Here is a 26500-nt window from a genome sequence, read left to right as displayed (position 1 = left end):
CATTCATTTTCTACCGCTTATCCGAACTACCTCGGGTCACGGGGAGCCTGTGCCTATCTCAGGGCACACACACTCTCACTATGGACAATTTTCCAGAGATGCCAATCAACCTACCATGCATGTCTTTGTACCAGGGGAGTTAGTTAGTAATTAGTTTAAAAAAAGTGTGTGTTCAAGGCATAGATTTATATTTAGTGATGCACGCAATACTCCAAAAAAATACAATGTTTACAGAGAGCTGAAAAAAACAACAACATTTCAATGAAAATGTGGCATGTGCTAAATCTTCCAGTAATGCAGCTCAGCTACGGCAGAGTGTCAGCTAGCATAGATTTACACATTAACTTCTTTCTTTTTACAGGGTGCCATTACATTGGTTTACGTGAATGACTTTGTCGTGGTCAGTATTTCTCAGAGATGGGGAACTCGAGTCATATGACTTGACTCGAGTCAGACTTAAGTCGCAAATTTGAGACTTGAGACTTGCTTGACAAATGTTAAAAAAAAGACTCGACTTGACTTTGACTTGACATTCATGACTTGAGACTTGACTCGGACTTGAGTTAAATGACTCAGAGATGGGGGACTCGACTTGACTCGAGTCAGACTTAAGTCGCAAATTTGAGACTTGAGACTTGCTTGACAAATATTAAAAAAAGACTCGACTTGACTTTGACTTGACATTCATGACTTGAGACTTACTTGTGACTTGCACATGTGTGACTTACTCCCACCTCAGGTATTTCTTTCTTCAGACAGACTTTTCAGGACTGAGGAGTAACATAACTAGATAGATAATGATATTTTTTTTTTAGATTCCTGACATGGACACAGAGCAAACACGGAGAGAATGAGGAGAAGCTTCTTCCTGCAGGCCATTCGGAGTTTAAACCAGGAAACACCCAGGATATAATACTGGACCTCTCCCTCCATCTTAATTTTTTTTCTGCACAAAATTTTTTTTGTTTGCACTATGACACTTTAACTCTGGACTTGACAGCACAGTACCACTTTATACCACACCATACTGCACATGGACAATCACTAAAAGCCATCTGCATTTATGTATTTACATATATATTTTTATTTTATGTTTATACTTTTTATTTATTTACCTCAGTTTGGTTTTATTTTTATCCTTAATTCCATTATTTTTATGCTTGAATACCAGACAGACGTAAAAAGCATTTCTCCGCATGTCGTACTCTGTATGTATGTGTATGTGACAAATAAAATTTGATTTGATTTGTTTGGATTTTTTTGATGTTGTCGTCCATCCACCACTCAAGGTTTGCTATGTTTTGCTTTCTGACATGCTTTTCTACTGACCATGGATGTAAAGAGTGCTTATTTGTATAATCTCTCTCAGAGATTATACATGTGCTTCCTCCCACAGGACTTCTACTGACTAAAGGGTTTTTTTTTGTTTTTGTTTTTTGAACAAATTTTTTTAAATTTTAAAGAAAGCAAATGTTTCTTAAAGAAAGCACCATTGATGTACCACCAATGTCATAACTGTATAGGGTTAAACTATTTCTCAAAGGACTCGAGTCGAATGAAGCAGTCACCTAGTGCCTAGATGCTTATACCAAAATAAAGGGGAAACATGGACTTGAATTATTATATATAATATGTTTATTCAAATTATTATATATAATTATTATTTATAATTCCACAGATCAAATACTCAACAAAATCGTATTGTACATGAGTAACAAAGTTATAATACACAATCATTTCACCTGGTTCACGGAAACATTCTTTCATTCATTTTCTACCGCTTATCTAAACTTCTCGGGTCACGGGGAGCCTGTGCCTATCTCAGGTGTCATCGGGCATCGAGGCAGGATACACCCTGGGCGGAGTGCCAACCCATCACAGGGCACACACACTCTCATTCACTCACACACACACACACTACGGACAATTTTCCAGAGATGCCAATCAACCTACCATGCAGGTCTTTGGACCGGGGGAGGAAACCGGAGTACTCGGAGGAAACCCCCGAGGCACGGGGAGAACATGCAAACTCCACACACACAAGGCGGAGGCGGGAATCGAACCCCGACCCTAGAGGTGTGAGGCGAATGTGCAGAAATTTATTTTTTTTTTGTGCAGAAAAAAAATGGATGGAGGGAGAGGTCCAGTATTATATCCTGGGTGTTTCCTGGTTTAAACTCCGAATGGCCTGCAGGAAGAAGCTTCTCCTCATTCTCTCCGTGTTTGCTCTGTGTCCATGTCAGGAATCTAAAAAAAAAATATCATTATCTATCTAGTTATGTTACTCCTCAGTCCTGAAAAGTCTGTCTGAAGAAAGAAATACCTGAGGTGGGAGTAAGTCACACATGTGCAAGTCACAAGTAAGTCTCAAGTCATGAATGTCAAGTCAAAGTCAAGTCGAGTCTTTTTTTTTATATTTGTCAAGCAAGTCTCAAGTCTCAAATTTGCAACTTAAGTCTGACTCGAGTCAAGTCATATGACTCGAGTCCCCCATCTCTGAGAAATACTGACCACGACAAAGTCATTCACGTAAACCAATGTAATGGCACCCTGTAAAAAGAAAGAAGTTAATGTGTAAATCTATGCTAGCTGACACTCTGCCGTAGCTGAGCTGCATTACTGGAAGATTTAGCACATGCCACATTTTCATTGAAATGTTGTTGTTTTTTTCAGCTCTCTGTAAACATTGTATTTTTTTGGAGTATTGCGTGCATCACTAAATATAAATCTATGCCTTGAACACACACTTTTTTTAAACTAATTACTAACTAACTCCCCTGGTACAAAGACATGCATGGTAGGTTGATTGGCATCTCTGGAAAATTGTCCATAGTGAGAGTGTGTGTGCCCTGAGATAGGCACAGGCTCCCCGTGACCCGAGGTAGTTCGGATAAGCGGTAGAAAATGAATAAAAGAATGAATGAACTTGATAAATGAGGCCCCAAAAAATCCATATGTTCTATTTAAACAAGCGAGGGAACTGAATCAGAAAAAAAAGAAAAAAATCAGAAAGATTTTTATTGGCAAGTATGTTTTCACATACGAGGAATTTGTTCTAGTACAGAAGCTCCACAGTGTAAACAGAATGACATTGACAAGAACACATAATATAGACAGTTGTATGTACAACTGCTTAACATCATTATGATCATTATCTATCTATCTATCTATCTATCTATCTATCTATCTATCTATCTATCTATCTATCTATCTATCTATCATTTCCAGAATCAGTTTACATCAAAACATAGTTAGATGTCTGTCACGTTTGAAATTGAGCTAATGACAGAACCAAGGGTGCTAATACTTTTGGACAGTGTGTATGCAGAATGACCTTATAACATGTCTTTTTAAATGTAAATGTGTGAAATAATCATCTGAAATAAACATCTTAGGCAGTTGTGTTTAGGGATTTTTTTTTTTACAGTCCAGCTTTCGACAGGCTTTGTTGCCTCGAGAGATTTGTGACTCACTGGTGTCAAAGGTGCATCTTCACTCAGCCATTCCCTGTCATCCCTCCCTGTCGCATTTCACTGTCATCTGAAGAATGCTTTGAATTCCCAAGAGTGATTTTGTCAAGACTTCCAGAAAGAAACACAAATTGCTCCAGAACACATCACCCGTATCGCACGGTCCGAGGCCGACCCGGGAACGTGAGTATTCCGGACAGAGGCTCCTTTGTACTATAAAGTCCACGAGATTGAAAAATTTGCATGGGTTTTTTTTTCCTGTCCGGAGTATAAAGTGTAGGTCAGCAACAGTCACGTTCACATGCGGTCCAACTCCTTTACATTCTTATCAGGCGCAGGAAGGAAAAATTGCCGTCTAGGAAAAAATCGCTCAGGAGCTCATGAACACCTGAAGACGGTAAACAATCGGCTTGGAAAACCTCCCCAACTAGCATAATGCTAATCTTTAAAGAGCAGCTTTACTCCCTTTGTGCATAAATGTGCAAAAAAAAAAAAAAACCATACACGTCTTCCGTCTCTGCCACAAGGCTGGTGCTCTATTTCATATTCATTAAGTTGATAAACGGCCGCGTGCTAAAAAAAAAAAAACATACAGCCTCCGAACGGCAAATCGGCCGCGAGTGACGGAAAGAACAAAAACTTAATCCTACACAAACTATAGTGTTGCTATGAACAACAGAGACTGATACAAGATAAATAATATGAAAGTCATGTAATGGAAAAAGAAACATGAGCACAAAGGACCAGAAGGAGAGAAAATAAAAGAATTTTTCTGTTTTTTTCAGTATTTTTTTTTTCATTTCTCATAACACTGGTTCATAATGAAGTCCACTAGAAGAGGAAAAACGTCCCAGACATGAACCGCTGCGAACAAACCTATGCTTTGTGCTGCCACTTTCCTCGTCCTCCTTTCACCGAAAACAAGAAGCCCGAGCGAAATAAAATCCAGCAGCTGTTTTTGAGCAATTGGGCAGCCACATCCGTTTCATTAAGGATCTTTGTTAAGTGTTTGGATCGAGCAAGAGCTCAAAGTCTCATAACCAGTCCATGTGGTCAACTCTTGGCTCAGATCCAGGCTTTATTCTTTAGTACAAGGAAAACAGGATGTGGGCCAATGTCATTCTTTTGTGCTTACAAAAAGAGAAGAATCTAAAGTAGAGGACTGGTTTAGTAAAAAAAAAAAAATGCCAGCAAAGGCAGCGCCATCCCTCGTTTAAAACTAGCATCTCTCTTTTCCATTCTTTCCACAGTAACTGAACGATCTATCAAGCTACAATAGCGCCATGCTGATTTTTTTTTCTTTTCTGGTCTCCCAGTTGGATGGAAATATGGCCTGTTGATTCCCAGCTCCAGGGTTTGTTCGGGTTTCTGTAGCCATCTTTGAACCTTAGTGATGTAGCTGAAGTTGAGGAACCGTCAGATCCTTGGCATTTAATCCAGTGTTTCTGTTCCTATAGTGATCATGTTTAACTTAAAGACAGGGTCTCCGATTTTTGAGAAGGGCCAAAAACAAAACAAAAATCAAAACTAACGTGTAGTCAATGAGCAGAAAGGGGCGTGTCTTGTCAATACGGGCGGAGAGAGTGTTCAGTGCGCATGTGTGACATTAGCAGAAAGCGGTTTTAACATTGACATGGAGGATAAAAACAAAGAAAGAAAGAGAAGAAAGGCTTACGTTAATATAGGATCAGCTTTCCAGCGCTGGAGAGAACTGACGGAGCAGGAAGTTGGCCACATATTCACAGGTTGGAGTTTCCCGAGTCAATAACTCCTCAGCTAAACGCTGTTACTACACAAATAACACCTCTTTTCTATTGTAGTAATGTAGAGAGGCAGCTACAACCATGTTTTGTGTAGTAACAGCGTTTAGCTCAGGAGTTATTGACTCAAGAAACTCCAATCTGTGAATATGTGGCCGACTTTACTTAAGACGCCGAGGCGCTTTTTTCCTTCTCGATAGGTGAGTAACGTTGGTTTTGCTTTGTTACACAGAACTAATATATGCCTTTGTCCTTTACATGATTATGCTTGTGTATCATTTTTGCTTGTTTGTTTATCTACAATCGTATTGTTCTTCCCTTCAGCTATGATAAAGACACATTTCTTTCCATTAGTCGCCTGGGTTACGTATGTATTTGTGGGCGGAGCTATCGATACAGGGGTGGGACCCATTTGGGTTAGGGGCGTGTTCATTTTGGTGATTTTATATGTCAACATTGGCTTTCGAACATCGGAGACCGCACCTTTAATATTAAAAAATACTAATAAAGTTAAGCCCCGCCCACTCATGGTTTAAAATTGAAATACTATATGAAATATATTTGGAGCACTAAACAGAGATGCACAGAGTGGCATCACGTTTAAGTTACAGCTATTATTAGGTACATAAACCGTGAATTTGAGCTGAAAATTAGACGTGTTATCTCAGATATTTCTGTAGCAGAAGGTTTTTCAATAGTCCAGTCATGCAGTCTTTGATCTCAGGAACAGCTCACTGTGAAAAGTGTGAAAGACAAAGTCTGCCTCATTTTCATACACAGTACAGAGCAAACACTGCATCTAGCACAGCCATCGAGGTCGAGGCAGGAATTCAAAACTGGCCAAAGACTCGGAGTCTAAAATACTAATTAGACCTGAGCTTTAGAAAGAATTTTTATGAAAACCCTGCAATGATGCTCATATGTCACGCTTAATAACCCGGGACATGATAAACAAGCCCGGTGTTTTTTAAGAAGCCCGCATCTTCCTCTCATGAAGGCACTGGAGCCTTTTCACCTCTGAACTCAAGGCGAGCATCTGTCATCTTATTCTGACACAAACAAGCCACGGTGCATGACTCGAATATTTAAGAATGACAGCGTGAAGAAGAGAAAGCATGAAGGTTATCTGCCCATCTATGGCTAATCACTTCCTTTTGTACCATGTAGGTTTGTTATGTGACTTTTCTTCCTTTCCTTCTTTAGCAGTAAAAGTACTTTATCTCAGTCTCTTTCTCTCTCTCTCTCTCTCTCTCTCTCACACACACACACACACACACACTCTGTCTGTCTGCTTGTCTCTCTGTCTGTCTATCTCTCTCTCTGTCTGGCCACCTCTGTCTATCTATCTGTCTCTCTGTCTCTGCTTATCTCTCTCTGTGTCTGTATGTCTGTCTGTCTCTCTCTCTCTGTCTCTATCTGCCTCTCTCTGCCTGTCTGCCTCTGTCTGTCTGTCTCTCTCTGTCTGGCCACCTCTCTGTCTATCTATCTGTCTCTCTCTCTGTATGTCTGTCTGTCTCTGCCTATCTCTCTCTGTGTCTGTATGTCTGTCTGTCTCTCTCTGTCTGTCTCTATCTGCCTCTCTCTGCCTGTCTGCCTCTGTCTGTCTGTCTGTCTGTCTCTCTCTGTCTGGCCATCTCTGTTTGTCTATCTGTGTCTGTCTATTTGTCTGTCTCTCTGTCTATCTCTCTCACACACACACACACACACACACACACACACACACACACACACACACACACACACACACACACACACACACACACACAAAACAGTAAGAAAGGCAGGATAGTAAATGGCCTCAGGACGTCTCCCTCAATCCCAGCACGGCCATCTTCACACAGTAAACACGTTTATCTTCAGTGAACAGAATCTCTTCCTCGCCTCTTTTAAGCCCTGCCACTAGCTGGAGAAAAGATTCAAACTCTGGTTCTCTTTCAACACACACACACCACACACACAGACAGACAGACAGACACACACACACACACACACACACACACAGCTAGCAAGGCTGCCCAGCCTGACGCTGCAGCACATCAATACAGCTCATTACTTTCTATTCTAATGAAGCAGATTTAAAGAGGTTTGTGTCATTTCCATAAAAAGGAACAGACTTGAATCTGGACTCGATCAGCAGAAAGCTAGCGGCTCACATACAGAAAACAGCTTCACAGATCTGCTAGTGCGGGATTATAAGGATTTATTAAGAGTTCACGAGTTCAGTTCAACAATCAAGTAAGGTTTAATGAAAACTGCACTCGAGGTAAAGGGATGTTCACATTTATTTAATATTCAGCTCGCTTTACTGCATGACACTGAGACACAGAAACGATTCTTGCGTCAGGCCTCGTTTGTACAAATCTTCAGTAAATATGTCTGTAATGTCTTTGTAGGTCAAACCAGAAGAAAACAAAAAACAGGCAGATTTACAAAACCTGAATTTCTTCATACCTACATTAACGAATGTCAAGGGTTTACACAGAACAGCTCATTTGCATTAGGTGACGCCCACAAAACTCCATAAAAGGCAAAAAATAAAGGGAGAGGGAGAAAAATGAGAACAAAAGGGTGAATAAAGGAATTTCTCAACGGCAGAAGTAGAAAGTTTTCTTATTCATGTCTATACCGATGAAATTGCTTTTATTTTTAATTGTAGCAGTAATTTAAAGGTTGATGTATGACATTGTAGGATTTATTTTGTGACTTAATAATGTTCATGTTTATGTAATGTATTACAGAGTATAACTCTTAGAAGATTAAATGGGAAATAAAACGTATATGAGATATGGGACTGACGCCTAATTTTTACACGGCCAAATTTGTCTGAAGGAGATCTAAAGGGGTTCTACATTTTCATTCATTCATTCATTCATTCATTCATTCATTCATTCATTTTCTACCGCTTATCCGAACTTCGCGGGTCACGGGGAGCCTGTGCCTATCTCAGGCGTCATCAGGCATCAAGGCAGGATACACCCTGAACGGAGTGCCAACCCATCACAGGGCACACACACACTCTCATTCACTCATTCACTCACACACTACGGACAATTTTCCAAGATGCCAATCAACCTCCCATGCATGTCTTTGGACCGGGGGAGGAAACCGGAGTACTCGGAGGAAACCCCCGAGGCACGGGGAGAACATGCAAACTCCACACACACAAGGCGGAGGCGGGAATCGAACCCCCAACCCTGGAGGCATGAGGCAAGGTTTTACATTTTGAACCTGATATACATCAAAAGGAAAGACCCTTTATTCTTTGATTAGTTTTTCTCAAAGGATTTTTTTTTTAAAAAGAAAAAGCTCTGGTTCCCTCCCCGTCCAGGTCCCGGTCCCCAGTCTGTGACTCGGAGCTGACTCTTGCATATCTATTGTTGCAGGGGAATTTTGCTCCGTGTACCATATGCCTCCCTGAGTCTCGATATAGCTCCTCTATATGCCGACGTACCCCTGGGAAAATAACAAAAAGAAAGGGAAAAGAGAGAGAGAGAGAGAGAGAGAGAGAGAGAGAGAGAGAGAGAGAGAGAGAGAGAGAGAGAAAGAGAGAACATCACAGCCAGACCCACATGGTTCATATGTCACCGTGATGTTTACTACAAGGAACGAGGAGGAGAACACAGGCTGGGCTAGTAAAGCATCTCCTCCTGTTACTACACCTGATCAGGTTCCAGTAGGGCACCAGGAGGGAAAGAGGCATGGGAAAGAAAGAGGAGAGACTGAGAGACTGAAGGAGCTCTGTACACAGCAGAAAAGACCTGTGTGTGTGTGTGTGAGTGCGCGAGTGAGTGAAAGCGAGAGAGAAAAAGAAACTGTTCGTAATAAGCATTGGATCGTTGTTTAAGTTTTGAATCCTATTTTATAACTCGGTTTGGTCAGAGTGTTGATTAGTAGCAGCGCGAACAAAACACAACACGTCATCTAGAACTCTGTCGTTTCCATGGTAACACATCATGTGTGTGTGTGTGTAAAGTGTAGATTGTGTAAAGTGTATGCTGGTGAGGGAAGGAGTGTTTAGAACTGCTAAAACAAGTGATAAAATTAAACCTGCTTTAAAGCTGTTCCACCATGAAATGTAACTATAAATGGATAAAAAGTATTTTCTAGTTCTTGAATCAATAAAAAAATGGAAATAAAATACTACAGGATGCGATTTTATAGGAACACACACACACACACACACACACACACACACACACACACACACACAGTATAGCTCATTATTTTGTACATACAGTGGAGTTAAGACCACATATTTAAAACAAAGTAAATGTTGAATCTTCTGAATATTTAATATTCAAGATTCAACTTTTACTTTGTTTTAAATATTTTAAAATACTAAAACCTGTTTATTTTCTATTTTAAGTAAAAAAAAATGTTCCTTTAAAACACTAAAACTAAGATTCGACTTTTCACTCAGGTTGTTGTCAGTAAAATCATTTACTCCGTGTTCTAGTTAAATATGTTAGGAATTTATTTACGTTCCTCACATTCCTCATTTCCTACCGCTTATCCGAACTTCTCGTGTCACGGGGAGCCTGTGCCTATCTCAGGCGTCATCGGGCATCGAGGCAGGATACACCCTGGACGGAGTGCCAACCCATCGCAGGGCACACACACACTCTCATTCACTCACACACTCACACACTACAGACAATTTTCCAGAGATGCCAATCAACCTACCATGTATGTCTTTGGACCGGGGGAGGAAACCGGAGTACCCGGAGGAAACCCCCGAGGCACGGGGAGAACATGCAAACTCCACACACACAAGGCGGAGGCGGGAATCGAACCCCCAACCCTGTGAAGCGAACGTGCTAACCACTAAGCCACCTTGCCCCCCACACCAAAATAAAGATGATCATCACATACGAGATACGAGACAACAACATTAGTTGATCATACTGAGTCATCCAGGAAGAACAAAATGTTTACAAAGGCATTCGTGTAAGATTTTGCGATATTAATGTCACCATTAGTGTCGTTTATAAAGGCAGAATCGCTGCTTAAATCCGGTCCAGGCTAGTTTTTTGTGTTTGAGATTAGTTAATGTAATCAGGCTGAATCAGGTGGCGCGCACACACACACACACACACACATACACATGCACATGTGATCTATTTTTATCTAAAATATGCATAGTATAATTCTATAAATTATCATTTAAATTAGTTTAATATTATTTAAAACATATATAACTTTATCAATAACTACATGAATTATTTAACTACATTTTTATTTTATTTTATTTGAATTTGAAAATAAAATCGAATAACAAATCTTATACTAAAAACAAATTAAATTATTTGAAATAATTTGATAAATTGTTAATTTTTTTAGTCATTTCTGAGAGAGAAATATATATATATTTAAAAAAAAAAAACTCCTACAGTTTTAATAGTTTAACTAATAAGTTATTTTATACCACATCTGTTGATTAATATATTTATAGCAGTGTAAGTAAATCTCATACCATTTCACCTAACATGGTATTGTTTCCATGGTAACAGATGATCTACAGGAACTTGTATGGTGACGATCGACATAACAGAAAAATACAGAATAATTGTTTGGGGGGTTTTTTTTTTTATATATTGTTGTCATTTTCAGTATATGGAATCAATTCCAGAGCTTTCTCTGTGACACTTTGTTTACGATTCGTTGAGGTACTTGATTCTTTCTTTTTTATTTTCTGGAGCGATTGCCGACTTCACTTGTACATATATATCGTGTATATTAAGAAAACAGACTATAAGTAACGGCTTTACTACTTTTCGTTCTTACAGCTCGTGTGAGAGCATTCAGAAGCCTTATCCCTGGCTGCTTTCTCCAGATTGGATAAGATGGACACCCCTGCTCTAATTTGTCTTTCCTAATGTCTCCTCTCTGATTGTCTACACGGTGTCCGTATTACAACACGTCAATAATTCGGGTATTTTACAAGCTATGAGGTAAAAGTTCCTTCTGACCAAAGCTCATCGTATGTACAGTACCATGTTCTTTCTTCATCCATCTTTATTCCCCAAGTCACCTCAGATGCAGTCTGGAGGTGAAATATGAAATATGTCCTGTCCTTAAAAACCCAATCAGTCCTGGGCATGTGCCATCCATGGTCGAGAAGCTAGCCATAATGCCTTTTGTAATGTGAAAAATGATCTCTCTTCAACATAAGAGGTTCTCCGTTGCAGACGGATGTGATCGGCTTACGTGAGAGGAACGCGCTTCACCGACTTCAGCACATGGACACGGAAGGACGGAGCAAGCCTCAGACGTCGACGTACAAGACGAGCACAACAGTAGGCCACCACCACCACAACCACCACCATCTTTATCGTTACTCATATTAACTCTATATACATATCCAGATCTGTTCCCTGTTTAATCCTACAGTAAAATCCTAATAACAGTAAAGCTGATCACACTTTATTCTTTATCCATACACACCTGGTTTGTCATGTAAGCCAAGCGTGAGTGATGGGGTTGTGCGATTACAGGACGGCGCTCCCCATTAAACATTAGGATGAGTACGACAGATGGTCGGTGCAGGGCAGATTCGAGTCCTGTTGAATATTAACCGGTGTTCAGTGCTCAGCGCCTGAGCACTTACGCAAACGACACTGCAGCTGACAGGTGATTAAGCATCAGGTGTTTGCTGCTATATAATATTAGACCTTTTTTTTTCCACTGGATGATGCAGTACAGCATGGAACAGTTACTAAACCAGATCCTGGTGTGCTTCCTATCACATCACATATCTCTGAATGCTGAGGTGAATAATAAAAATAATAATAATAATAGTAATAATAATAATAATAATAATAATAAATGGAAAAGTGCAGTCTCAAATCTTAAACTCAAATTGATCATCTTTCATTTCTCCTTCTTCTACCTTTCCCATTAGGAGCAATTCATCTGTTTCCACCTAACACTATCCTCGTCATCCTCTCGCACCAATTACCTTCATGTCCTCATTTAACACATCCATATATCTCCTCTTTGGCCTTCCTCTTGACCTCTTCCCTTGCAGCTCCATCTCCAACATCCTTCTACCAATATAACCATCTCGCTCCTCTGTACATGTCCAAACCATCTCAATCTATCCTCTCTGTCCTTGTCCCCAAAACAGCCAACCTGAACTATCCCTCTGATGCGCTCGTTCCTAATCCTGTCCATTCCTCGTCACTCCTAAAGTGAACCTCGACATCCTCGTCTCTGCTACATCCATCTCATGCATCATGTCTTTTCCTCACAGCATAGCTGGCAAACTGATCTCCTTTGATATGGAATGAAAATCTGTAGTGGTAAGATTTCTACGTGTACAGCCAATCGGTTTTGATTATGACAAGGGTGCCAATACTTTAATAAAGCTTGGTGTAAGAAACTGTTGAGTGCAAACGATACGATGAAACAAACTGTGAGTCCTGCCTTCTTTTGTGAGCGGATCTCAAACGTCGTTCCGCCATCCGAATATCCTACTATAAAAGTTCTACCCTATGTAGGGAGCCTATATAGTGAACTTGGATTTGGACATAAAAAATCCCATTGGTTATAAAATCCTACTCACTAGAAGCAATGAGAAAAATGGAACATGAGTAAATGTTACTAAAGTTTACAGGATGTAAGATGATTCGTGATCATTGTGTTTAGTCGACGTTTCCGAGCTCCGCCCACATCTCCTTATTTGGCACACCTGCCACCTGAGGAGGAACGGTACCGGAATTCAGTGCATGTTGTCGAGGTGAAATAAAAATGTCTTATCGCGTGAAATCTGATTTGAAGTGATGTGTAATGAGACGCAGACGACTCTGTGGAAATATGGTTGCATTTCTTTTTTAATAATTATTATTATTAGGACCACGTACGATAAAAACCGTCAACATGTACAGCAGCCTTTTGCATTATCATAATAACACGTCTGTGTGTGTGTGTGTGTGTGTGTGTGTGTGTGTGTGTAGATGCAGCCAGCGCAGCAAGCCCTTTCAGCTCTCTTCTTCTACACTTCACAGAGATAGAGACAGAGAGAGAGGACGGAGTTTGTCTTCCGTCAGAATGTTTTTTTCGATCGATTTATTTCAAGCCGTCGATTCGATTTGAAGAGATCAGGGCGTCGATCACCCGTCTGCCGTCCCGAAGGGGCCTGTGGGAACAAACACGTACCACTGTTAGGTCACTTCCGGTTACTCGACCTCCAGGAAGTGATCATTTGACCACAAATCAAACAGCTAGGCTTTTCTTTGTTTTGCACTGGAGTAATGAGGCTTTTGTAGCTAATACTTATCTACAGGATCAAACAGCTTTGTGGAGTTGTTCGGTTTCTCAAACAGACTCGATGATGTGTTTTCTCATGCTGGGCACGCAGGGATCTCTAAAAACCACCGAACAGACATCAAACAGTCGGAGATGCCCCGCGGAGTCGGATTTTCGTCGGACGCTGATCGAGTCCACGGTAATGCTAATATAACAGAATAGGAAAATTCCACACAACTCTGGTGTGTTGCACATAATTACGCCTCCTGATGAGCATCTGCTCTCGGCGGTCCCTGACCCATGACCTTTATGTCATGTTTGCGTTTGTAAAACATTTGAATGTAAAACGTGTTTAAGTGCACGGCCCGTCATGTTTAGATACGGTCAGAGAGGAAAAGAAAGTAACACAGTAAAGAAAACCACATGACAAAATACAGCATTTATACTGACAAAAAAAAAAGCTACATGGAAACGCTTTCTTTCCAGATTTATACTCGCTGGAAATGGTTTGTTTTGTACTGAACATGCTGTCTTGGTGAGAGAAAGGCATGAAAATGTAAATTAAAGAGGAGAGGAGTGTGTGCGAGTGTCTGTGTGTGCGAGTGTCTGTGTGTGCGAGTGTCTGTGTGTGCGAGTGTCTGTGTGTGCGAGTGTCTGTGTGTGCGAGTGTCTGTGTGTGCGAGTGTCTGTGTGTGCGAGTGTCTGAGTGTGCGAGTGTGTGCATGTCTGCGTGTATGTGTGCGAGTGTCTGTGTGTGCGAGTGTCTGTGTGTGCGAGTGTCTGAGTGTGCGAGTGTGTGCATGTCTGCGTGTATGTGTGCGAGTGTCTGTGTGTGCGAGTGTCTGTGTGTGCGAGTGTCTGTGTGTGCGAGTGTCTGTGTGTGCGAGTGTCTGTGTGTGCGAGTGTGTGTCTGTGTGCGAGTGTGTGTCTGTGTGTGTGTGTGTGTCTGTGTGTGTGTGTCTGTGTGTGTGTGTGTGTCTGTGTGTGTGTGTGTGTCTGTGTGTCTCTGTGTCCCCGTGTCCGGCCGTGTGTGTGTCCCCGTGTCCGGCCGTGTGTGTGTCCCCGTGTCCGGCCGTGTGTGTGTGTGTGTCCCCGTGTCCGGCCGTGTGTGTGTGTGTGTCCCCGTGTCCGGCCGTGTGTGTGTGTGTGTGTCCCCGTGTCCGGCCGTGTGTGTGTGTGTGTGTCCCCGTGTGTGTGTGTGTCCCCGTGTCCGGCCGTGTGTGTGTGTGTGTCCCCGTGTCCGGCCGTGTGTGTGTGTGTGTGTGTCCGTGTCCGGCCGTGTGTGTCTGTGTGTCCCCGTGTCTGTGTGTCCCCGTGTCTGTGTGTGTGTCCGTGTCTGTGTGTGTCCCCGTGTCTGTGTGTGTCCCCGTGTCTGTGTCCGTGTCTGTGTCCGTGTCCGTGTGTGTGTCCGTGTCTGTGTGTGTGTCCGTGTCTGTGTCCGTGTCTGTGTGTGTGTCCGTGTCCGTGTGTGTGTCCGTGTCTGTGTGTGTGTCCGTGTCCGTGTGTGTGTCCGTGTCCGTGTGTGTGTCCGTGTCCGTGTGTGTGTCCGTGTCCGTGTGTGTGTCCGTGTCCGTTCTCACCAATCATCAGTCCCTTGCTCTGGGAGGCTGGTAATACTGCTGTGTAGGACGAGTGCGTCTGGGCTGGCCGTCTCCTCCTCGTCTGAATTCCAGAGAAGTCTCATAGTAAAGGTCGTCCTCGTCCTGTGTACAAGACACCAAGACACCAGTTTAACCTTTTTAACCAGTGTACCAGTGTTCCAATCACCAGCACCATGGAAATAAACTTGGGCATTTATCACTCAGTATAAACAGACGAATGCTTTTCTTGAGGTAAGGTAAGGTAAACTTTTATTGTCCCCAGTAGGAAGATTTGTCTTGGGCCATCACCCATGCTGCAGTCACACAGTACACACATTAGTCAAATACAATACACAAAATACACAAAATATTGAATACACAAAATAACAACTCTGTAACTCTGCACCTCCTGCAAAAGTCAACAACTCCTACTCCGTATACAAAACATGGGAGAAATCACAGACGATCCTCTCAGCGTGACACAAGTCTGATCTAACACCAGTCAGGACTTTGTTGTATTTCGGCGTACACCTTTTATATCTTTGAATATTCCGCCCCTAGTATCACAGATAAACACACACATACTTATGAAACACTACAAAAGCCTAAACCTCTGTGTCTACCTTCATAGGTGCTTCATATGAACCACCGCTGTACAGTGAGACATGACGAAGACGTTCAAAACAGAACATGGACACAAACAAAATTTTAGCAAACTCCAATTTTTAGCCGGGGGGGGGGGCAGTAAAATAACAGATGTTTAACAGACGTGACTCAACAGCCATCATCTGCCTGTCAGGGCATGTATGAACGAAACTCGGTGAGATTCGCATGACTGTACATTTGATAAGATTTGAAGATTTGATTGATTTGAAGCTATGTGCCTATCATCATCATCATCATCATCATCACGTGCTCACCCATGTGTCCATATGTACAGGTTTGATATTTTGAAGCAGGACCTCCTCGCAGTTGCCGTAGTCACTGAACACGACCACGGCTGTCGAGCCTGAGGGATGCACCGCGTCAATCACCGCTCTGTAGAACTGCGCGCGCAGGAACGTCGGCAAAAAAAAAAAAAAAAAGAGAGAGAGAGAGAGAAAAGGATTAACGAAGGTTAAAATACAGACAGAACGTTAGAAGCCAGCAAGAATAAAAGGTAAACGTATATAAACGATAATTTAGAGCTTTTTTAAATTTTCACTCGGTGTGCCGTTAAGCTGCATTTAGTTGCTTTCAGAGTGTTATGCTGGACTAAAGGAAGGCTTCGTGCTGTCGATTCTGGGTTTCAGGAAAAACAAAAAAAGGATTTGACAAAACTTTAGTATTAGAAAATCTTTTGCTCTGTGCAGGGAGGCACGGTGGCTTAGTGGTTAGTACATTCGCTTAACACACCTCAAGGGTTGGGGGTTCGATTCCCGCCTCCGCCTTGTGTGTGTGGAGTTTGCATGTTCTCCCCGTGCCTCGGGGGTTTCCTCCGGGTACTCCGGTTTCCTCCCCCGGTACAAAGACCTGCATGGTAGGTAGATTGGCATCTCTGGAAAATTGTCCGTAGTGTGTGTGTGTGTGTGTGTGTGTGTGAGTGAATGAGAGTGTGTGTGTGCACTGTGATGGGTCGGCACTCCGTCCAGGGTGTATCCTGCCTCGATGCCCGATGACGCCTGAGATAGACACAGGCTCCCCGTGACCCGAGAAGTTTGGATAAGCGGTAGTAAATGAGTGAGTGAGAGTGAGACACTCAGCAAAGCAGAATGACCTGATTTTCTGGGTAAAAGACTAACAGTACGAGTTCCTTATATTTCAGTGGTTATAAATCAGTAAACGTGTTGACGCTCTTCTATTTGTTGTGAATAAACAGTCGAACGAATCATCTGTAGTGCCAGGTTCGTGTTAGAGCAGGTCGATATGGAGACTTTACGTACACTCGTGTTATTCATGAGGTCATGAAGCGGAGTGTGTCGGTAGCACAAAAACCGCTGCACAAAAACAAATCGCCATCGAATCATACAATATCATGTGTCGGGACGTTAAACTGACTTTCCACTGACCTTGTTGTCCTCCCAGTAAAGTGCAAGGCACTGGTCACCGGATTTCCAGTTTCCATGGTTACCACTCCCCGCTTGATAACACACCTCTGACCCTCGGTGGGATTTTATCGGCCCTGACCTCTTCTTGGGGGCGGAATTGTAGAAGCTGTTGTTCTTTTGAGGCGGGCCGGAAGTCTGTGGTTTGATGGGACCCGTGCGTCTGAGCTCGGAATCGCCGTTTAGTAGAAGTGTGTTCGGATTCCCGCCTCCTTTAACAAAATGCGCCTGGCCGCCATCGTGCGTTATGACAGAGTGCCAGTTGCCCGTTGTGTCCCGATCAAAGTGGGCGGAGTTAGGTCTGTCTGGCCTGCCTTTCCTCTTGCTGTGTGGTTCAGGTGTTTCCATCACAGCTGATTCTAATGGTTTGGGTCCTAGTGGGCCGTTTGCTTGGTTCTTTTTAGGTTGATCGGATCCGCCCGCAAGGTCCGACTCTCTCAGACCCCGGTCTCGTTTAGAGCCCTGATAAAAGTTCGCAGACTGACCCTGCTGACCTTTTGACCTCTGGTTTCCCGTGGAGGTAAAGTTACTGTGTCCGCCTCTGACGTCTCGCCTTTCGTCTCTCCGCTGCTCTGCGCCGCCTCTCCCTCTTTTCTCGCCGTCGTTCCATCTCTGAGGCTGTGTGGGGATTATCACAGACGATTCCGCGGTGCTGGGTTTGGGGAAATCGCTGTCCCTCTGAAAGCGAGGGGGACGCTCGGTCCTCTGCGCCCGTCCCTCGTTTCGGCCGGTCTGCTTGTTCTGATAGGCTTCTCGGGTGAAGGGATCAGCATTTTGGATGCTGGTCCTGCTCGGCTGCTCCTGCGCTCTCTGAGGTGGCTGTTTCTTCGTCTCTAGAGGTTCAATTAAAAAAGTGGAAAACTTTTAAGTGGCTCAAAGAGAAAAACCCATTAACAGAGATGTCACATTCATGCTTCGCCTGGGCTATAAAGGTATTTCCTGCTACATGTTAAGGCATGCATGTCTAATGTCTAATGCCTCATGCAGCAGCAGGCTGGTGTTAGCTCCCTTACATACGACGTAGATTCCTTAGCCCTCGTATCCTTCAATCAAACATTTAACTAATATCGGAGACAAAATTGCTATCCAACAGAGCAGCCATATAAATTACACCACACAGACATTCACTAGAGTCAGTGGGTCCTCACACCCCTAATATAAAAGGCAATAAATTAAAGAACTCGATGATATAACTGTGCTGTTTCTACACTGGCTGTTTCTCTGCCCTCAAATAGCACACATTCCAGTTACCATCAATAGAGAATGCTCCCATTTTAGACTCCAGGAAGTCGAAGAGTGTGCTAGGCCCTGAGGGTCTCGCCCCTCCATCTTCATCAGCATCCTGCCTGGATCTTCCTCGCCCTCTGCCCTTGCCTGATTGAGAGAAGCCCAGTGTCATCATACCATCAAAAAAAAAATCATATTAGTTTGACTCTGACACGGTATAAAATTCCACATATCCAGAAATACCGCTTGAAGCAGCTTAGAGCACTGGAGTAAATGCAAGGCTCTTATCTGAGGCTAACCGTATGATGAGTCTACCTCGAGGCGGTGGGCGACTCGACTCCGCAGGGACCGCTTTGGCCTGGTTAGCTCCTGCGAGCAGGCAGTTAAGTGCCGTTTCCACGTTATTGCTGTTGTCCAGCAGTGCCTGTCTAGCTGCCTCTTTACTGAAGCCCATCTCCATGATATCCCTTAGAGCCCGCTCGTCTACCTGGAATGGTACGGAACACAAAGCCACAGCGAGCGAGAGGATGAGAACGTACACTGGATACTGCACCGATGTATAAAGTATACAACATAAAGTACATAACAAAAAAAACCAGCTTGGAGAGTTTTATTTGGGGGAGAGAAAAAAAACAAAACCACACTGTATTGCATGTACACTGTATGTACACGTGACGTACTGCATACTACATTATTGCGTCATATACTGTATATATCAAGCTCATCGTCGGGGTGTCTTTCCTGTACTCAAAATTTGCCTGTCCTTACAAACGGCCTACTGCCTTTTGTGTACTATGTAGTCTATGCTACATACTTAGCATTATAAGACATACAATGTACTGCATGCTACATACATTATACTACATTCTGCATTTTAAGTAGTATAAACCTTATACTGAATATATCTATGGTACTGTGTACTTTTACATACCGTACAATATATACGTACTGCGTATTAGACAATACGTAGTACGTACTGTGTGCTATGATGTCTGTACGACGTACTGAACGCTACATACACGTACTTATTACTGTGTTGTATACGTACTTCGTTGTGCACTCCATCCCGTGTACTGTGCGCTACATAGGAGACGCCCTGTTTAATCAGGGTGTAAATAAAACCGTACGCTTCAGTCTGACTGAGAATATATTTAAAAAGCATTATAACCTTAAAGAAAAGCCTCGATATGCAACGGGAGCGATGTCTTATCTCCAAACGTAGCTGGTTTTCTTTCGACAAAGCCCATCTCATGTAACTAACCCGAACTTGACATCACAAAAGGTGTAAGTGTTTTCTTTCTTTTTTTTATCTTTTAGATCTCATACCAGCTCTCGGTACACTCCTTCAGGCTTGGGATCGGTTCCGCTCTTATCTTGCTCCTCTCGTTTTCTCTGGTACGTGTCTCGGTTCTTGAAAGTGGAAGCGGGATTTGCGAGGTTGGTCCCCGCGTTGCCTCCGCCGCCGAACGTCCGTGTCTGTACGTGAGCGGAAGCAAACCACAACAGATGTCCATCAAGAGTTAGCTTTGCGGACGGATTACGAGCGAAGTTAAAGCGATACATCTCGACAAAGCAAGCAGACAGATAAGTACAGAAAAAAAATAAAAGAGATGGATGTCAGAGTGGAATAATCATTCATTTCCCTAACCTAGGAAATTACATTTTTCATTATTCATTTCAAATCAAATTTTTGCTCGTGTGAGAATTATGAAGCTCGCTCTGAGCCTAGGGCTGAAATTAAATGAAGACAACCCAATTACTTATTACAGTAATACGTTTTTGGCTGCAAAAATCTCAGCAAATAAATGAATTAGACTAAAGAGAGCTTGATATATATATATATATATATATATATATATATATATATATATATATATATATATAAAAATATATATATATATATATATATATATATACATATATATATATATATGTATATATATATATATATATATATATATATGTATATATATATAAAATTTCAGACAGCACGAGTCAGAGCAACGAGTCAGAATAACGAGCCATAAAGAGGGTTGCATAAAATATTCATTTAAATTACGCTGCAATTAACTGCTGCTTGATCAAGTCTACAGCAACGGCTCGCTAAAGCGTTCTGACGTACGCAAGTGTCCTGAAAAAGCACAATGGAACGCACGATCGATACTATTTGTCAAGTTAACGCACTCGGTAATTAAAAATTAATACTTGTACTCGATCGATTCCGCTTTCATTTACCCAATTTGTACGGATACGAAGGAACACGTGTGATTAAGATGGATGTCGTGACGTCTGCGTGAATGAAGCCGTAAGAACAGGGACCGGAAAAAAAAAAATGAATAAATAAAAAAAAAAAAAAATTAAATTTAAAAAAATAATAATAAAATAAAAATAAAATAAATAAATAAAATCTCTGCCCCTCCCTTTTGGTGTGGGTGTGGGAAATCTTCCACTTTTACGTCTCAGCAATTTTCCAGATTACAATTACAATTTTTTTTTTAAACGCGACAATAAATAAAGTCCAGTTTGATCCGTTATAAAATAATACTGCATAAATAGTACTGATAACGCATTAGGACCAACTGTGACCTTTTTACAATCTGAAAATCAACCTTCTGACAAATCAAATAAAAAAAATAAATAAACACTGATATTTCTTTGTAATATTATTAACGCTATATGAATCCTCTAAACCTTCATACGAATTAGAACGAGCGAACGGTTGCTGTCTCTGAAAAGAATACCCGACTTCTACGTTAAGGTGTAGCGCGGTACGTTTAAACACCATCTAATTTTTTTTTTCAACTTTTCCGCACCTCTTTGCTTTTGGCGACTTCGGCAATAGCGGCGATCCTTTGCTTCTCGAACTCATCGTTTTCGTTCGCAGCTTTGGATGTGTTGCTGCTTTGTAGGGTTTTCTTCTGATCCAGGGTCCTACTGTCCACCTCGTCCTTACGGACACATTTCTAAGGACGGGGAGGAAGAAAAGAAAAAAAAAAAAGACGTTATGAATCTTGCTGTGTGAGAGATAACCAAAAAAAAAAAAAGTTTGGTTTGAATTTGGCTTAAATGCCCGTTTTACCTGTCCGAAGGGTACAAACGGAGGCGGGCCACCTTCTGCACCTATATTAGACCTGCTGTGCTTTGCCAGACTCTGTCGAGAAGAATAGAACAGGTTTAGGAAAAGTACTAACACTGGAAGAGCATTTTTTTATTACTCGTACAGTCTGACTCACCCGCTGCAGCTCCCATTTCTCAATCAGGTGATCCACCTCTCCCCCGAGGTCTGCGATCCTGCAGTCGTCTAACAGCAGAAAGCCGTTTTTCACTGGCACCGTGCCCAGGAGTTTCACTTTGGTTCCAGGTGGAGTGTTCAGACTGCAAGAGGAACAAAGCTAAAAATTCGGATTTGTCGACTGGCGACAACACGGCAGTAGGAGTAAGAATAACTGTACAAAATGACTGGAAGGAATAAATCATTCTAACGAAAGGAAAGCGGTTTAAGCTTAGATGTTTTTAAACTGATCTCGGGGTGTAGGGAGTCTGAGCGTCTCCTGTGTCTTTGGGGAAGAACCGTGAAAGTGCGCATGTTAACATTAAAAATCTCTCTCCTCATCAACATGGAGAACTTTCTGGAACAAAAAGACATGAACGTCGCTCTGAAAGTGAAAGTGACGTGACACACGGCTAAGTACGGTGACCCATACTCAGAATTCGTCCTCTGCATTTAACCCATCCAATCTGCACACACAGGTGTGTCGGTGCCTCGCTCAAGGGCACCTCAGTCGTGGTATTGCCGGCCCGAGACTCGAACCCACAACCTTTGGGTTAAGAGTCAAACTCTGGAACCATTAGACCACGACTTCCTCTGCACATTGGAGTAAAGCACTGCCCCGTGACTGGATAGTGCTACTCTGCTCTGACAGGGGAGAGAGAGAGAGAGAGACAGACAGACAGACAGACAGACAGAGAGCAAGTGAGACAGCAAGAGAGCGAGAGACAGACAGAGAGAGACACACAGACAGACAGCACGAGAGCTAGAGAAAGAGACAGAGACAGAGAGAGAGGGAGAGAGAGAGAGAAACAGACAGAGAAAAACAGAAAGAGAGCAAGTGAGAGAGAGACAGACAGAGAGCGAGAGACAGACAGAGAGCGAGAGAAAGAGACAGAGATAATGAGAGAGGGGGAGAGAGAGAGAGAGCAAGTGAGAGAGAGAGAGAGAGAGAGAGAGAGAGAGAGAGAGAAAGATATATATATAGAGAGAGAGAGAGAAAGAGAGAGAGAGAGAGAGACAGTAAGAGAGCGAGAGACCACAAGAGAGCGAGAGACAGCAAGAGAGCGAGAGACAGCAAGACAGCACGAGAGCTAGAGAAAGAGACAGAGACAATGAGAGAGGGGGAGAGAGTGAGAGAGAGAGAGAGAGAGAGAGAGAGAGAGAGAGAGAGAGAGAGAGAGAGAGAGAGACCATACAACACCACCAGCAGCACAGCCAGTGTCACTCTTGGATACACAGGACAGATGTTGTCATCTGGATTTGAGCTTGTGATCTCTCCCAATACAGTGGTGATGTGACAGTGTGATGTTCCTCCTCAAGAACATCATTAACATCATAAACTGGGACTTTATACAAGCTAAAGGCTTCCAAAGCTTCTCCAAAACAAATCTGGCAGTGGATCACTGATGCTTTGAGGCTGGCGGTTGCAGGGTTCTTAATTACATTACTGCCATCATGAAGGATGTTAGCACAAATGCTGGCTGTCTCTGCCAGGTGGTTACGAATTCACCCCAGCCAGCAAGTTCTTTCATAAATATCAGCAGACGTAGATACGAACGCAGGGCACAGAATCCACACGTCGGGAGAACGAACCCAGACGAAAAGCTGAAGCGAAGAGAACGTTGTGAATTCTATTCCGTCCCCTGTGATTCTCAGCAGCATTGGGGCGTCATTATATATTAACGATAAGGGTGCAGATTATTTTATTATATAATATGTTTGGAAACTATTTAAAAAATGATTAAGCTGGAAAAAGAAAAAAAAAAAGAAAAAAAAAAACTTCACTGAAGGAATGCATTTCATAAAGGGTGCCAATAATTCTGGAGGGCACTGGGGTTGCCAAGAATGCACACAATGCGGTCGAGCAGCGTATTTCGAGTGCGCTGTGTTTAACGAACCATGTTGCACTCTTTGCAAACGCGGTATGGTCTAAAAATATTGGCACCCTTTTTTGGAGGGGGGGAAAAAAGGCGATTCATAACTACACCCACCCACCCCACCCCCCCAAAAAAACAACAAACGCACATTTAGATGGCAAACCAGACCTGCATTTCCTTTTACTGCCTGTTCTAAAAAGTAAACCAACCCCCACCTTCCTAACCCCCTTTCCAAATTACACATCAGCTGTGCAAGTTTAGATTCGAAGCCAGCAGTCTGATTTTAATTAAAGTGAACTTATCGAAGAGAGAAAGAGAGAGAGAGAGACTGAGAGCAAGGAAGGGAGGGAGGGAAGGAGGGAGGGAGAGAGAAAGAGAGAGAGTCAATTTCCCCCTCACAAGCATACCAATAAGCCGTAAGCCGGCGGAGATGAGGAGGAGTGATTATACCAAAAAATGTTAGCTCATTTCCTCAAATGGATCTTCCTGTTAAATTTCAGACACACGTCGCACTTATTAAAGCGCTTTTGCTAAAATGCCCCCCCTCCGTCTTCTGCTTTACTGTTCTGCTCAACGATCGGGCCAAGCTCTTGTGAACGCGATCGTTAGAAATGACAACCGGGGCAGGATTTGAGCCTCTGCTCCAATTATGTCGTCTTCCTCTCTGCCGTTGAAATGCGACCAAATGACGAGTGTGAAGGAAGTGGGTCTGACTGATTCGCTTGGCTTACCTGCTGCATAACAACATATTTCAGGCATCCTCACAAAATAAACGCTCTGCGAGAATGCTAGGTTAAAGGTGCGGTCTCCGATGTTTGAAAGCCAATCTTGACATATAAAATCACCAAAACGAACACGCCCCAACGCAAACGGGTCCCACCCCTGTTTCGGTAGCTCCGCCCACACATACATACGTAACCCAGGCGACTAATGGAAAGAAATGTGTCTATCATAGCTGAAGGGAAGAACAATACGATTGTAGATAAAAAGCATATAAAGCATAATCATGTAAAGGACAAAGGCATATATTAGTTCTGTGTAACAAAGCAAAACCAACGTTACTCACCTATCGAGAAGGAAAAAAGCGCCTTAAGTAAAGTCGGCCACATATTCACAGGTCGGAGTTTCCTGAGTCAATAACTCCTGAGCTAAACGCTGTTACTACATAGTTACTATGCGGTTGTAGCTGCCTCTCTACATCACTACGATAGAAAAGAGGTGTTATTTGTGTAGTAACAGCGTTTAGCTCAGGAGTTATTGACTCGGGAAACTCCAACCTGTGAATATGTGGCCAACTTCCTGCTCCTTCAGTTCTCTCCAGCGCTGGAAAGCTGATCCTATATTAACACGTCCTACTTCTTGCCTTATCGTAAGCCTTTCTTCTCTTTCTTTCTTTGTTTTTATCCTCCATGTCAATGTTAAAACCGCTTAACTGCTTTCTCTGCCCATATTGACAAGACACGCCCCTTTCTGCTCATTGGCTACACGTTTGATTTTTGTTTTGATTTTTGTTTATTATTCAGCCTGACTCAGTTTTCTGAGGCATTTCTCAAAAATCGAAGACCATGCCTTTAAATACACTGTAAAGTTCAGGGTCAGTTTTTCTTCCGCTGTGCCCTGTGATGTCACTCGGCGTACCGTTCGACTCCGGATAGACTCCTGAACCGCACCGTCGAAGGAACGGGAGGTTTGTGCTGTCTGTTCGTTTTATTTTTAAGCCCGCACAGACGTTTGCAGGAATCATGCTGCACACACTCTCTCGCAAATAGAACAATCTTAACCTTACAATAAGGAAAGGAAGTCAGGAAGCTGCGAAGATCAAGGTGCAGACTGCTGGGAAACAGGGTCATGTGGAATTTGTTAATATAGCACAAATGAGAGACCTTTGTAACGTTATACTGAAATCAAAATTCCTGACAAACTTTCAGAAAGCGCTGATTGTCCACGAGCCGCATTTAAATATAGCGACGTCGCAAAACTCCATAAAAGGAAATGCTCACGGAGCTGAAAGCACATTTACATTTACAGCATTTAGCAGACGGCCTTATCGTAATCTGTAATATAAAGTCACGCTAACTCCTCGCAGATTACGTGACTCGAAGCCCGTGTACCAGAGTTACATTGTAAATCTTCCTGCAAATGATTTACGAAACATTTACACGTGTCCATGTTTGATAAATTCTCGAAAATAGATCTGCATTCTCGAAAAAAAGAAAATTCGAGGATCTCAAGGATTTTGGATTCTAGCTGTCTGGAGTACGATTTCAATTCGATTCACAGTGTTTAAAAAATAAATAAATAAATAAATAAAATAAAAAAAACCCTCCTAGCTTTACCACCGTGCCTGAAAAAAAAAATGTGCCGGCTATAACACTAGGGAGGAGAACAGTAGGTTGTATTATCTCCTGGCCCTGAGGAGGGAGACGGGGATGGATGGAGAGTGAGAGAGGAGGAGTGCGTGCATAAAGAGAAGTCTGTTCCTTAGACAAGTGTGGCAGCGTAGTGCTCCAGTCTCCACCTGTAGCGGCTGGAACGGAGCCACGTCGCCAGCTGGTGCCAGGACGCAGCGGTAAATAAGGCACGGGAATGGATGAGGATTGTCTAGTGGAAAAAGGCGTGAAACGAGTTAAACGAAAGCGAGCTGAGGAAAGGCCAGAAGGTCACTTGCAACAAATCTTGCATGCTGATCTCAGCTTTCCTTCAGTGAAAGTCTAATCTGTTTACATCTGTCTGACAGAATTCACCCTTCTCCAAACATCGAGCGACTGAGCTGCGTTCCGAGATCTTTTTTGTTTCGTTTGAGCATTTCGCACGATATTAAACGTGTGTCGGGTGTAAACGTTTGCACGCGGTAGGAAAATAGCCTATGAACCTCAGTCATTACAACCGGTCATTTGACCAAATTTACTTATTAAAGGTGCGGTGCGTGATGTTTGAAAGCCAATGTTGACATTTGAAATCACCAAAACAAACACGCCACTAAC

At 42.6% G+C, this 26500-nt stretch overlaps 1 protein-coding gene across 4 annotated transcripts in view; it reads right to left on the bottom strand.

Moving 5' to 3' along the window:
• tdrd3 (tudor domain containing 3) overlaps positions 1-26500 on the bottom strand; it is a 44580-nt gene that overhangs the window by 10370 nt on the left and 7710 nt on the right. The window contains exons 5-14 of one of the 4 annotated variants that reach the window (XM_027153151.2): positions 21602-21743; positions 21448-21519; positions 21182-21331; positions 19695-19844; positions 18684-18855; positions 18393-18515; positions 17106-17974; positions 15978-16103; positions 15058-15180; positions 2138-2247 (exon numbers count right to left, since the gene is read on the bottom strand). In XM_027153151.2, the coding sequence (XP_027008952.1) occupies positions 15064-15180; positions 15978-16103; positions 17106-17974; positions 18393-18515; positions 18684-18855; positions 19695-19844; positions 21182-21331; positions 21448-21519; positions 21602-21743 (1921 nt within the window). In that variant the 3' untranslated portion in view covers positions 2138-2247; positions 15058-15063. Of the gene's footprint in view, positions 1-2137; positions 2248-13044; positions 13683-15057; positions 15181-15977; positions 16104-17105; positions 17975-18392; positions 18516-18683; positions 18856-19694; positions 19845-21181; positions 21332-21447; positions 21520-21601; positions 21744-26500 lie in introns of those variants that run through there. The other 3 variants (XM_027153149.2, XM_027153148.2, XM_027153150.2) reach the window with 3 other exon arrangements.

Source organism: Tachysurus fulvidraco, chromosome 2 (assembly GCF_022655615.1).
Source record: "Tachysurus fulvidraco isolate hzauxx_2018 chromosome 2, HZAU_PFXX_2.0, whole genome shotgun sequence".
Taxonomy (NCBI): Eukaryota; Metazoa; Chordata; class Actinopteri; order Siluriformes; family Bagridae; genus Tachysurus; species Tachysurus fulvidraco.
This window is presented reverse-complemented; position numbering and strand designations above follow the sequence as displayed.